The 14754-nt window shown below is 46.0% G+C and overlaps 1 protein-coding gene across 5 annotated transcripts; it reads right to left on the bottom strand.

Moving 5' to 3' along the window:
- Positions 1 to 395: 395 nt before the first annotated feature.
- LOC134340794 (thy-1 membrane glycoprotein-like) lies at positions 396 to 14056 on the bottom strand. Of its 5 annotated transcripts, none has more exons than XM_063038318.1 (5): positions 13951 to 14035; positions 7567 to 7622; positions 6195 to 6271; positions 3316 to 3663; positions 396 to 1182 (listed from the first exon to the last, which is right to left on the bottom strand). In XM_063038318.1, exons 3-5 carry the CDS (start codon positions 6226 to 6228, stop codon positions 1082 to 1084), a joined length of 483 nt encoding a protein of 160 aa, XP_062894388.1. In that variant the 5' UTR covers positions 6229 to 6271; positions 7567 to 7622; positions 13951 to 14035; the 3' UTR covers positions 396 to 1081. The 5 variants fall into 5 exon arrangements, with proteins under 5 accessions (XP_062894388.1, XP_062894386.1, XP_062894387.1 ...); XM_063038316.1 differs by having other exon boundaries at positions 13887 to 13976; XM_063038317.1 differs by lacking the exon at positions 7567 to 7622 and having other exon boundaries at positions 13951 to 14056.
- Between the last annotated feature and the right edge of the window lie 698 nt (positions 14057 to 14754).

Raw genomic sequence — 14754 nt, 5'->3', positions numbered from 1 at the left:
CACGTGCGAAATGGTGTCCAAATGCACATTTCCATCATAAAAGTAAAGACCACAGTGACTACTCATCATCTCAGCTCCCACCTCATCACAGGGCCCAAGGACACCAAGCAGGACCACAACTGAGATTCCTCAAATGGTTGGGTTCGATCAACTCTTTGAACTTCACTAACAGATTGGCCATGGACCTAATTTACTGAGGTTTGTGCTGTAGTTGCGAGATCATAGATCTAATCTTCTCCCCCGTAGATCAAGTCCATCATGGCAGAACCAGACAGGGCAAAGGGGTCCATGCTAATGTGAGTAGGTACAAGATGTGAACAGGTAAATTGGATCTATTAGGAGAAAGGGGAATGAATCTACACAAAACAAAGTCACAGAATTCACATTTTTCTGTGGGAAAGAAAATGAACATTTATTGGGATTGGCAATTTAAAAAATCTGATGCGCAGAACTTAGCCGACATAGAAAATACATTCAGAGCTGGATTCCTCAATATATACAATAACTGGTAGGTACCTGAGCAGGCTAGCATTACATTCAATAGAAGCCAAAGCACTTATATTAATACTTTATTTTGCATTGTTCGAAAGAGTCACAGTCAGTGTCAGCAGATCCTGGACCAGGTCTTGGAAAATCAGTCAGGCTCCAAGATCTCCTGGATCTGTGCACTTAAATAGTTCATTATTGCTCTCCCAGCCCTCATCCCTCTCTGTATCCCCATATCACCAGTAACATCAAAAAGGTGATAATGGGAACCCTTCAGCTTAGATATTGGTGCATGACCTTGAAATCTTTCAAAAGGGTAGCCCCTATGCCAACACCACCACTGATACCATCTTAATGCCAAAGGAACTTGAGAGTGGTGCTTTCAGGTGCTCCAGGCTCTACGTTCATGACTGTGACTGACTTATCGAACCCATGTTTCTGTTTTAAGAGACCGACATAAGAGGAAAGTAACACAAAATAAACAAGAATGTGAAGGGTGCCAAAATCAATGGAACAATCGATCATTCCATAGAGGAGATGCAGTCATGCCTGTTCTTTCTCAGTGGCTGATTATTTAACTTCTAGTTCCACAAGGCTAGGCATCCAGGGCTTGAATAACAGGAAAGAAGAGAAGTAGACTCAGCATCCATGGAGTGTTCAGCAGAAGCCCAGGGGCACTGCACTTTGGAACAACTGCTGCAAAGAGATTAAGTGAAACAGAAAAATAGACAGATAATTAGAAAGTTTGTCCTCGTATCTGCTCACGCCAAGAGGCAGTCAGACAGTCACCATTTCCCATATAATAAAAAAAAATCCTACGTTTCATCTTGTGGTATAAATGTATCTGAACTTCTCCAATGGACAAATGTTATCACCTTCAGATTTTTCAAGTGTAAGCACTTTCTGGTCTCACCTATGTGTCCATTGTGTAAAATGGGTGATTGTAGCATCTTGCATTGAAGTCACCAGTAACAAATGAGGGGAATCATGCAAAACATTTAATGATTCTCAACTGCCTGTTGCAAACATGTTGAAAACATTAAGTCGTTTCCTGTTTCCCATTATAGCCCAGTCTGTCAATCCTGTTCACAAACAAGAGAAAATCTGCAGCAAAATCCAAACGACACACAAAATGCTGCAGGAACTCAACAGGCCAGGCAGCATCTATGGAAGAAAGTACCTGAAGGGGCAAGGGATGAAGTAAAGAGCTGGGAAGTAAATTGGTAAAAGAGACAGAAGGCCGTGGAAGAAAGGTTCTTCAGGTTTCACCTATCATCTTGCGTTTCTCTCTCCCCTCCCCACACCAGTTAAATCTACTCCTCAGCTTTTTTTTTTCTCCAGTCCTGCTGAAGGGTATCGGCCCGAAACAGCGACTGTACTCTTTTCCATAACTGCTGCCAGGCTTGCCGAGTTCCTCCAGCGTTTTGTGTGTGTTGCTCGGATTTGTTCTGTCAGTTTCATTGATGAACACTGTGCATTGACTCCCATTTAAGTGACACCTTTTACATTGCAAGTCATTTCAACAGCATAAGCAGTCAGGATTTACCATCAAGCACAAATTGAGACAGGCAAAGTTACAAAGGCATTTATAAGGACCAGCTTATAAGGAAGAAGCAAGTGTTTAGTTAAAGAATTACTGATTCAAAGGCATGAAGATTTGTAAGATTGAGAGTACTAGTGGGATAGGGAGGGAACTAGGTGTCCTTAGATGAGGGTAATGCTTTTGATTGACATTGAGCCTCACAATTCATCAAAAATTAAATCACCCCCTATAGTCACATAACACGTATCCCCCTCAATCGCTCATATTGTCTCCTCACTGGAAAGCAATTGGAGTTAGGATCACTGGGTAATCAGCTCATAATGAACGGACGAGGGGTGGAGATAGTGTTGGGGTTAGGGTTAGGGTTGTGCATTAGAAATGTTAGGAACAAAGTAAAAATTTCCTGAGAGTGTCCCATCAAACATTTCAGAGCAGGTACAATGTGTTAGGTACAGAATAATTCCAGGATTGAAAGGCTTGTCACATGAAGAGCATTTGATGGCTCTGGGCCTGTATTCACTGAAATCCAGAAAAATAAGGGGTGACCTCATTGAAACCTATCAAATGGTGAAAGGCCTTGAGAGAGTGGATGTGGAGAAGGTGTTTTCTGTAGTGGGAGTGTCTAAGACCAGAAGAGAACAACCTCAGAATAGAGGGGCATCCTTTTGGAACAGAGATGAGGGAGAATTTCTTTAGCTAGAGCATGGTGAATCTGTGGAATTCTTTTCCACAGGCAGCTGTGGAGACCTTTGTGTATATTTAAGGCAAGGTTGATAGATTCTTAATTGGTCAGGGCATGAAGGGTACCAGGAGAAGGCAGGAGATTGGCGCTGAGAGGAAATGGCAGAGCAGACTTGATGGGCCAAATAGACTAATTCTGTTCCTATATCTTATGGTCTAATAACACTCTGTCTACATTGGCCTAGTCCCTCCGAATTAGGAAGAGATAGTGCTTTGATTGATATGTCATTACTAGGAACCAGTAGTTGGCTAATTTTGTTAGTGGTTATCTACACGCAACATAAGGGGAACCACAGCAGTAATAATATACCAGACCCTCACAGTGAGCATAGAACAGTGCAGTCCCAGTGTTGACCTTTTAATCTACTTTAAGATCAAACTAACCCTCCCCTCCCGCTCTCCATTTTTCTTTCATTCTTTCCACTTTCTTTCAGTGGTACCTAGACTATCCTCAAAAGGGGAAGTCCATAGGGATTTGAAACTGCCAGGCCTTTTGACTACTCTTCAAACTGAAATCCTTAATGTTCTGATCTAAGTATCCTTACCTTTCTGGACTAAAATTGATTTCTTGTACTCGAGCAGTGACCCATCGCTGGGAGAAAGACGGCAAGTATAGCTGCCACTATCAGAGTTGCCAAACCCAGTCAAGATGAGATTTACTTGAGCATCTGTCATGGTTACTTTTGTTCGTTGCTTGTAAGTTGACGCTACGGTGGCTGGGTTGGTGGAGCTTGCAACCACCAGTGTTTGGTTCTTTTCTGTGAGGAAGTCCCACTGATAGTTGATGGTCCCAGCGCTCTTTTTCCTGAAGTTGCAGTCAAGTTTCAGATCATTGGTTACTGATGTGCAGGCAGTCAGGCTTGTGATTTCTTGGCCTTCCATCAAAGGCAACACTAAAAACAAAAATAAAACAAACCTTGTGATATTTCAGGCGGGATGATGATGCTGAGCTTTTTGAATATTGTTTAAGCCACATTCATCCAGGCATTTATAGTGTCTTTCATTGCACTTGTGTCTTGTAGGCTTTGGGAAGTTAGGAGGCAATCTACTTACTGCAGAATATCAACCTTCTCAGATTGCCACAGGATTCACATGGCTGAAATTCAAAAAAGCTGCATGTTTAGGAAATCGGCAATAAAAACAGAACCCCTCAGCGGATCAGACAGCATCCACACATGCCACCTGACCTGTTGTATTTTCAAGTTGGTGGTTGATCTAGCTGAACTTCTGTTCAAAGTTAATGGTGGAACTTTGTCTCTGTGTTGGTAGTGTCAACAATGGTCACAAAAAAGGTGGCTGACTTCTCCATAGCAGATGACAATCATTACCAGCCACTTAATGACTCTCTCCTTTCTCATATATAAATTAGCAAGGCATGCTTACAATTATTTACTTAGTTTTACTCATTCTTGTACATTATTAGCGGGAAGACTGAAAGATACAATCTGGACCCTAATCAATGTATACAGCTGCACCATCCAGCTGCATTGCGACTTGGTATGGCAATTGCTCTACCAAGACTGCAAGGAATTGCAGAGTGTTGTGAATGCAGCCCAGTCTGTCATGAAAACCAGCCTCCCCTCCTTTGACCCTAGCTTCCTTCCTGCTGCTTTGGGAAAATAACCAGGTTATTCAAGAATCCTGATCATTCCCTTTACTTTTCCCTCCCATCAGGCAGAAGATATAAAAGCATGAGAACACATCCACCAGGCTTAAGAAGAAGCTTCTACCCACTCTTATGAGACTTTTGAATAGATTTCATACACTATATTCTACATTCCTTTCTATCCTAATCGTTTGTACTACCTCGATGTACTTGAGTATGAAATGATCTACTTGAATGACAAACAAACAAAAAGTTTTTTTACCATATCTCAGTACATGTCACAACAACAAGCCAACTACCCCCACAATTCTCACAGGCTCACAGTCCTGACGAAGGGTCTCGGCCTGAAACGTCGACTGTACCTCTTCCTAGAGATGCTGCCTGGCCTGCTGCATTCACCAGCAACTTTGATGTGTGTTACCCCCACAATTGATAGTTTTATTCCTTTGCTTCAGAGTCAGGAAAGAAGATGTGATTATTTTGAAAATTACTGATATATACAGCAGATTTGGAAATTTGCAAGTGTATTTCAATTTGTTGTGTCTTATGGTTTAATAGCCTGTGGATCCTGCAGACCCCGAGTAAAGTTCCATAAACAGAGTACTTATTCATGCTTAATCCCACACAGGAGATTAGTGTGCAAACTTAAAGCACATGGTATTGGGGGTATGGTATTGATGTGGATAGAGAATTGGTTGGCAGACAGGAAACGAAGAGTGGGAATAAATGGGACCTTTTCAGAACAGCAGGCAGTGACTAGTGGGGTACCGCAAGGCTCAGTGCTGGGACCCCAGTTGTTTACAATATATATTAATGACTTAGACGAGGGAATTAAATGCAGCATCTCCAAGTTTGCGGATGACACGAAGCTGGGCGGCAGTGTTAGCTGTGAGGAGGATGCTAAGAGGATGCAGGGCGACTTGGATAGGTTGGGTGAGTGGGCAAACTCATGGCAGATGCAATTTAATGTGGATAAATGTGATGTTATCCACTTTGGTGGCAAAAATAGGAAAACAGATTATTACCTGAATAGTGGCTGATTAGGAAAAGGGGAGGTGCAACGAGACCTGGGTGTCATTGTACACCAGTCATTGAAAGTGGGCATGCAGGTACAGCAGGTGGTGAAAAAGGCAAATGGTATGCTGGCATTCATAGCAAGAGGATTCGAGTACAGGAGCAGGGAGGTACTACTGCAGTTGTACAAGGCCTTGGTGAGACCACACCTGGAGTATTGTGTGCAGTTTTGGTCCCCTAATCTGAGGAAAGACATTCTTGCCATAGAGGGAGTGCAAAGAAGGTTCACCAGATTGATTCCTGGGATGGCAGGACTTTCATATGATGAAAGACTGGATCAACTAGGCTTATACTCGCTGGAATTTAGAAGATTGGGAGGGGGGGATCCTATTGAAACGTATAAAATTCTGAAAGGATTGGACAGGCTAGATGCAGGAAGATTGTTCCCGATGTTGGGAAAGTCCAGAACGAGGGGTCACAGTTTGAGGATAAAGGGGAAGCCTTTTAGGACCGAGATGAGGAAAAACTTCTTCACACAGAGAGTGGTGAATCTGTGGAATTCTCTGCCACAGGAAACAGTTGAGGCCAGTTCATTGGCTATATTTAAGAGGGAGTTAGATATGGCCCTTGTGGCTAAAGGGATCAGGGGTATGAAGGGAAGGCTGGTACAGGGTTCTGAGTTGGATGATCAGCCATGATCGTATTGGATGGCGGTGCAGGCTCGAAGGGCCAAAGGGCCTACTCCTGCACCTATTTTCTATGTTTCTATGCTGTTCACTCAAAGGGTTACAACAGAGCACATACCTGCCAAGATGGACAGAATGAGCAATTGGTTCATCTTTGGTCTAGGCCGGGAGTCTCCTATAATCCAGCAGTGGTGCCTGAAAAATAATCAAAATTTGTGTCAGAGTTCTCCTGAACCCTAGGTCTATTCTGTTAATGCATCATCTCCCAAAGCAAGTGAAAACAAAAGCAACTTTCAAGGGAAATCAAATACAATGCAGATAACCACATCCGCACCAATGTTTCCAGATGTCTCCTATTCTGGCTCTATTTTACTTGTTCAGTGATTTCATTCTACTTATTTAAGCTCACAACCCCAGCTGACACTCCAGGAGGTGGTGAACCATGCCCTCATGGGTGGATGTAAAAGATCCCACATCACTATTCAAGATAGCTCAAAACAATAAATGCTTGCCGTCTCAACTTGCACTAATGTCATTGTATTTATTTTGTCATGTAAGTTATGTATAATTTATGCTAATTTATGTTTGCAATCTACTCACTGTATTTATACTATGTGCATGTATGCCTGTGACAATAAACTTGAACTTGAAAAGGAACAGCTGAATATTTACCCTTGACCAATCTCACTAGCAGAGTTCATCTGTCATTATCTCAACACTGTTCCTGTGAGATCTCATTGTACATGAATTGAGCAATTGTGGTTCCTGTGTTCAAAATGTGACACTGGAACTTTGATAATGGCCAAAGATTGTGAAAAATGCTTTTAAAGATAAAAGTTATAAACGAAAAACAAAACCTTTCCTCCACATCGGCAGGTGGATAAAAACTTATGAAAAGGATGGTTAGGCCACATAGTTGCTTGAACTTGCTCTGCCTGTCTCCATTTTTTGTTGATTTTCCTGTCTGATCTCCAACACCCTAGATCCTCCTGTCATCCAAAAAACCTATCCCCACATTGAATATAATAGTTCAGCAAATGGTCAGAATCCTTTGTGTAATTGGCACAGAATGTGTCAGCTTTAAGCAATTCCAACAAACTAAAGGTAAAAGCAGATCTAAGCCCTCATCTCAACCCATGTCACACCTGCGCAATTGCTTTACCAGCAACATGGGTAACATCAATATCACTGCGCCATTATGTGGGAAACAATGCTGAAAAAAAAACTGATCAAAATTAAAACATTTCTAAAGGAAGGAACCCATGTCTTGTGCAAACCCAGAAAACATTGGCCAAGAACACATTTCTTGTATCATTATATCATGGAAAATTGAATACTTAAGAGGCACAGGCAAGCTCAAAAGACCACTGAGCACTTTTTGGAGTTAAAAAGCAAATCACTGCAGATACTGGAATCCTGAAACAATAATTTTAAATGCTGGAAATACTGAGCACGTTGGGCAGCATCTGTGGAGAAAGAACTGCAATTACCGTTTCAGGAGGACGATCTTTCTCAGATGAAACACCAACTCTGTTTCTCTCCAGTCCTGTGGCAAAGATCAGCAGCTACATTATTTTCTTAGACTGAAAGGCTTACGCGATCCTGCCCCTCCCAACGGAAGCAGAAACATGAAGCAAATGTTTACAGGCATGAAAGAGTTCGGCTTGGTCCAGGTGGGGGAGGATTGGTTTAGAGTACAGGTCAGGGCTGTCCTGAACGGGAATCGGTGGTGTTACGAGAATACACATAAAATTAAGATGTTTGCTGGCCTGGGCTAGCATCAGTGGCATCAGCAGTTGGTCTGCCACCTGCCCTCAGGGGAAGGAGAGATAAGGAACAATGGAGCAGCGTCTGGAGATGTGTAATGAAGGGATGTGGGAGGAAGAGCTGTCTGGAGCGGCTCCCCCCTTTGAACCCTGAACTGTTTGAAGTGATGGACAGGCGATACCCCAGCAGGGGGATAAAAAGGGACAGGTTCGCTAAGACAGACACACACGCCACCCGAGGTAACGAGACCCTGGAAGCGGTGCGCTTCTCACGAGTGGGTGAGAAGTCTCAGACAATGACAAGGGTGGAAAGGTACGATCAGCGGGAACCCGGTGTGTGTCCGCCCTTGCCTGGGTGCCGGGTTCACTGCAGAGGATCGACCGCATCTGGAGGAGGGGTCACAGTCGGTGACCTCAGGTGACATCACCAAGGACCTGCCCAAAAGCTGTTTGTGAGCCATCCCGCTGGTCTGTGAGTGAAGCTGTGCTGAATGATGAGTTGTTCCTATTCTATGTCTCTCTTCCCCACCTTGTCCATCGCCATGACAACGATTACTGCGAACTGAACTACAAACTGGACTGAATGAGTCATTTTGAAATTGGTCATTTACCCCTAGACAACGATAGAGCTTGATTGATGCTGTTATCTTAATTCTGTGCACATGTGTGGTTATCATTGTTGAATTGTTGCATTTATTATCCTTTCGATTACTGTGTTGCTTGTTTCTTTAATAAAACTTTCTTAGTTCTAGTACTCCAGACTCCAACTGAGTGATCCATTTCTGCTGGTTTGGCAACCCAGTTACGGGGTACGTAACATAAGTGGGGGCTCGTCCGGGATTTTGAACGCTAAATTTGGGACGGAGTAAATTGATTGGGTTAAAATTCCCGAAAGAAAGAAAAGACAAACAGCAGAAATGGAGGTTGAGGAATTTATAAAGGCGCCGACCTTGGAGGCATTAGAGGATGCCAGGAAATCGGAATTGATAGCTGTGGCAAAACGGGTGAATCTTGCTAAGGTGAAGTCGACAATGAGGAGAGAGGAGATACACAGAGCTATTGTAGAGCACTATGTATCTAAAGGTGTGTTTCCCCAAGGTGAGCTGGGGGTGGTGTCTATTGAAAAACCTGCTGGAGACGCGGTACAGGCACAGCTTGAAAAACTGAGACTCGAGCACGAGTTCCGGGTACGGCAGTTAGAAAGGCAGGAGAAAGAGAGAGAGTTAGAAAGGCAGGAGAAAGAGAGAGAGGTAGAAAGGCAGGAGAGGGACAGACAGTTGGAGAGAGAAGAGAGAGAGAGGGACAGACAGTTGGAGAGAGAAGAGAGAGAGAGGGACAGAGTTGGAGAGAGAGGAGAAACAGAGGGAAAGGGAATTTGAGCTGGAGCAGTTAAAGATAAGGGCCGAGCAGGGGCTCGTGCCGAACCAAGGTGGAGGGTTCCGGGCGACCCAGGAGGTTAGGCTGGTTCCCCCATTTGACGATACCGATGTGGATCGGTACTTTCTCCATTTCGAAAAAGTGGCCATAAGTCAGGAATGGCCGAGGGATAAGTGGGTTGTCTTACTTCAGAGTGTACTGAAAGGGAAGGCCCAACAAGCTTACTCAGCTTTATCCGCGGAAGATGCCCAGAGGTATGAGGTGGTGAAAGAGGCCATCCTCAGGATTTATGAGTTGGTCCCGGAGGCATACCGGCAGAGGTTCCGGAATGCGAGGAAGCGGTGGGACCGCACGTATTTGGAGTTTGCTCGTGAGATGCAAACATATTGTGAGCGTTGGTGCGCCTCGAAAGGGGTAGAGGGGGATTACGACAGACTGCTGCAACTGGTTCTGATTGAGCAGTTTAAAGGTTGTGTCCCTGAGGGTATGAGACCCTACCTCGATGAGAAAGAGGCAGCCACGTTAGCCGCAACTGCTAAGTTAGCGGATGAGTATGCGTTGACGCATAAAATGAAGGTTGCCCCGAGTAAAGGCTACCAGAAGGGTGGTCAGGACGGAGGGGAGAGTCCGCCGGAAAAGTCAGAAAGTAAGCCGGGGACTAGTGAAAAGGATAAGGTAGACCGGGAGCAGTCTGGTCGGAAGTCTCCTGGGGTCGTCTGTTATAATTGTGGGAAAGTCGGACACTTTGCGTCCAGGTGCTTTGCCCCAAGGAAGGAGACGGGGAAAGGAAAAGCGGAAATTTTGAATGGCTGTATCGAGCTGTTAAGCGAACCGCTAGGGAAGGACAGGTCTGAAAAAGTCCAGGAAGGGCGCGAGAGGTTTATCTCGGCCGGACTGGTGTCAGTGAAGGAGGGGTTAAAACCAGTTCCAGTGCGGATCTGGAGAGACACGGGAGCGTGTCAGTCACTAATACTGAAGAGTGTATTAGAGTTTAGCTCAGAGACCCAGACTGGGGAGGTCAAGGTCAAAGGTGTTGGGGAAGGGACAGAGACAGTCCCTTTGCACCAGATACATTTACAGAGCAACCTGGTCTCTGGACTAATCACGATTGGGGTGAGGTCCGAATTACCGATGAAAGACGTGGAAGTCTTGCTCGGTAATGACATCGCCGGAGGAATCGTGTTCCCAGTCGTGAGATTGACGGGTCAGCCTGCCAGCATGGAGGCCCCGCCCGCGATGGTGAATTTGGCTGAAACATTTCTGCCAACCTTGTATGAGACAGGGTGTAGTGAGATAAGAGGTAGTGAGGGAGCTGGGACGGACGTAGCAATAGCCAGGAAAGAATTTGTGCAGACGCTGGAGCGAGACGAGGGGCTGATGGTTTTTGCCGAGACCGCTCTCTCTGACACAGCCTTGACAAGCTATTGTGCGGATGAGGAGGTGCTAAGGAAGAAAGGGAAATCAAGTACAGCATCCGCAGATGAGGAGTGGGGGGTGGTGCAAAAGAGTTATGGGGATGAGGTTTTTAACATGGCCCACGAGGTACCCCCCGGTGGACATTTTGCGGTGCTGGAGGAAACAGTTGGTGGAATCATGAAAGAGATTTACCGGCTGCCCAGGGGGAAGAATGTTATTGATCATGACCGACGCGAACTGAGACGGTCACCGGCTTTTGATATGCTAACAAACCTAGTCGGTGTTAGCGTGGAAATCAATGAAGCTAGGGGCCCCCTGCTAAGAGAAAAAAACCATTTTGAAAAGATTAGGATGGGATCGGTCAGATGGGAGAAGGCTATTGTTTTGGCCAGGTCTACTGATAAAGTCTCTCCCTTAATCCCCGAAGGAGTAATTAAACGACTCGCACCCATGTGTTTGATTGTCCCGAGGAAATGCAAAGAACTGGGACGTTGGGTTATGTCTGTTACAATAGGGCAGCCAAGTAAACAACACCCATATTTTTTGAGTAATTCAGTGACTAAAGGGCTGATGAACACAGAGGTGTGTATTGGCAATTTAACACGGCTGTCTGAAGCCAGCTTGATAGTGAACCTTGGAAAAAATGAATTCGGCCACACGAATGTCACTTACCTGGGAATTGTGGTGACACAGGGGCAGCTGGCAGTGATGCAAGCTACAGTGCAGGCTATCGCTGACCTCCCAACCCCGACAGACAAGAGGGCCCTCAGAAGGCTCTTGGAGATGGTGGGGTACTGCAGGAAGTTTTGCAATAACTCTGCGGTCAATACCCGTCCCCCTCCTACTAAGCCCTTGCGAGGGAAAATTGAGTCGGAATGGGACGACCCTTGTTGTTGTGGTCCGGGACAAAACCAAATGAGAGGTTACATTGGTCGCAATTCATCAGTGTTTTTGGCCACTATGAAGTTTGCTGAGTTGGAGCCTGGTCTAAGGGATTATTAATAACACGTGTAAAAGGAACAGAAAATGTGATGACTGTCTGTCAAGGTGTTGACAGCTTCAAATTCTCTGTATTAGCTAAATAACTGTTAAAGATGTATATTGTGTATGTATCAGATAATGTAGTCATGTTTGTAATTTTTACCTCCCGGTAAAAATCCTTAAAGGGGGGAAGTGTTACGAGAATACACATAAAATTAAGATGTTTGCTGGCCTGGGCTAGCATCAGTGGCATCAGCAGTTGGTCTGCCACCTGCCCTCAGGGGAAGGAGAGATAAGGAACAATGGAGCAGCGTCTGGAGATGTGTAATGAAGGGATGTGGGAGGAAGAGCTGTCTGGAGCGGCTCCCCCCTTTGAACCCTGAACTGTTTGAAGTGATGGACAGGCGATACCCCAGCAGGGGGATAAAAAGGGACAGGTTCGCTAAGACAGACACACACGCCACCCGAGGTAACGAGACCCTGGAAGCGGTGCGCTTCTCACGAGTGGGTGAGAAGTCCCAGACAACGACAAGGGTGGAAAGGTACGATCAGCGGGAACCCGGTGTGTGTCCGCCCTTGCCTGGGTGCCGGGTTCACTGCAGAGGATCGACCGCATCTGGAGGAGGGGTCACAGTCGGTGACCTCAGGTGACATCACCAAGGACCTGCCCAAAAGCTGTTTGTGAGCCATCCCGCTGGTCTGTGAGTGAAGCTGTGCTGAATGATGAGTTGTTCCTATTCTATGTCTCTCTTCCCCACCTTGTCCATCGCCATGACAACGATTACTGCGAACTGAACTACAAACTGGACTGAATGAGTCATTTTGAAATTGGTCATTTACCCCTAGACAACGATAGAGCTTGATTGATGCTGTTATCTTAATTCTGTGCACATGTGTGGTTATCATTGTTGAATTGTTGCATTTATTATCCTTTCGATTACTGTGTTGCTTGTTTCTTTAATAAAACTTTCTTAGTTCTAGTACTCCAGACTCCAACTGAGTGATCCATTTCTGCTGGTTTGGCAACCCAGTTACGGGGTACGTAACAGTGGGAAAAGGGAAAGAGGGCAGATCGGCTTGGGATGAGTGTCTCAGGGTGGGAGATGGGGTTGGTGGGTCGTGGGTGGGTAGACAGTGGGAGTGGGAGCTGGAAAAGAGGTGGGTTGGCAAGAGCTCCCCAGGGTGCTGTGGCTTGGGTTGAGGAAGAAAATGGGTGGGGTGGTTAGTAAAAGGGAATTTGGAGCGCGATGAGCCCATTTCCCATGGTGGGGGCGGAAGGAGTTAAGTCTGTAGGGAGGGACCAGGGTCAGCGGCGAGAGAGATGCGGGGCAATGAGGCAGGGTTGACACAAGAGACTCCGGATACTGCTTGAGGGGCCGATTCCTCAGTAGTCTGCCCTTTGTCGTAGGTGGAACGCGAATTATTATCACTGATTTAGATTGACGCGAGATTTGTAGTTTTGCGGCAGCAGTACATTGCGAAGACATAACATTACTATAAATTACAAACAATAAATAAATTGTGTAAACGAAGGGAATTGCCGGTTTTGGGTGTGGTGAACGGATTTGGGGTGGAGGGGGAGCGGAAGACCCGAAAGTGGCTCCATTTCCTTTGGGGTGGATGAGTGATTACGACTTGGGCACAAATGGCGAAAAAAACAGGGCGTTTCAAAAACATGCAACCAGGTTGCCCGCACTGAGGCGCGGAGAAGGAACCTCTCGGACAGATCGACCCTCGGGATTTATTTCCCCTTATCACTCGTTCGCTTCCAACCGAGCCAGAGTCCACGTTTTTTTCTCTCTGTTGTTTCATTCCGCTCACAGTTTTTTCCTATAGATTTAATCTGCAGAGCCCGCCCTAACTTCAAACCGACAATCCAAGGAACAAAGAACAGAAATTTCGGAGATTGAAAACACAAACCTGAAGTTAACCTGCACTAGTTTTGCATTAAAGATATCTCTCTCCCCCCCCCCCCCATCCCAACGGGCGCCAATTCATTTATTTATTTTGACTCTGCCTACATGCGGTTAAAAAAATTGTTCCAGTTTTTCCAAGATTAATAGCTCGCTGGCGACACTGCTGCTGAATGTGCCGCTCTCTATTCTCCTTAATTCCTTTACTTCCCTCTCCCCCTCTCCTTCCCATTCCTCCTCCTCCGCTGTAATTTACACTCTTTCCCTTCCCTCTTCGGTACTTGCAATCCCGTTATACCCATCGCCTCTCCTTTTTCCACTGCAGCCGCCGCAACCCCTCAGCTCACTCTCCCTTACCTGGTGCGATCTCGCTTCCTGCGCTACTGAAAGCTCAGCGTCGCCCAACCCTCTGTGTAATTACCTCAGTTTTTGAAATCGGCAGTGAAATATGCAATCACGAGGATCCTGTAGAGAATTTAAAGGCTCCTGGAACAGGTCCTCACTGCAGCACTGACTGCAGTATCAGCTGATACATCCGCACGCCCACTTCTTGCGAGTTAAGTGAGCGCCCCTCAGACATTATTTACCAGACTACGTCTGGGTTCAGGTTCGGGATCTTCCCGGCATTTTCCAGAGATCTCCGTCCGATGCATTCCTGCGTATTCAGAACTAATGCATATGTACATTATATACATATAATGCGTTAGTTCTGAACACAGTAGATAGTATATAAATAACTCTCAGCAGGGCAGGCAGCAGCTATGAAAAGAGATTCTTGGTCTCCGGGTCTGCGACTCTGCATCCACCCATCATTAATGAGAGATGTCGCCCAGTTCTTTCTCCCTCTTTTTCTCCCTCTTCCTCCCTCTCTATCTCTTCCTCCCTCTCTCTCTCCCCCACACCCTCCCTCTCCCCCTCCATCTCCCCTCTCTCTCCCTCCCTCTTCCCACTCCTTTCCCCTTCTGTCTGCCTCTCTCTCTACCCTTCCTACCCCCTCCCTCACTCCCCCTCTTCTTTTTCCCTCTCTCTCCTTCTCCCTCTCACCACCCCTCTCCATCCCTCTCTCTCACTCTCCCTCTCTTTCTCCCCTCTCACTCCCCCTCTCCCTCACCCTCTCTCCTGCTCTCACACCTGTCTCTCCCCCTCTTCCTCTCCACCTCCCCATCCCTCTCTCCCTCTGTCTCTTTCTTCCCTCTCTCTCCCTCTCCTTTTCTCCATCTCCCCT

This window comes from Mobula hypostoma, chromosome X2 (genome assembly GCF_963921235.1).
Source record: "Mobula hypostoma chromosome X2, sMobHyp1.1, whole genome shotgun sequence".
NCBI lineage: Eukaryota > Metazoa > Chordata > Chondrichthyes > Myliobatiformes > Myliobatidae > Mobula > Mobula hypostoma.
The sequence above is the reverse complement of the archived record's forward strand: the minus strand, read 5'-3'. Positions and strand labels throughout refer to the sequence as shown.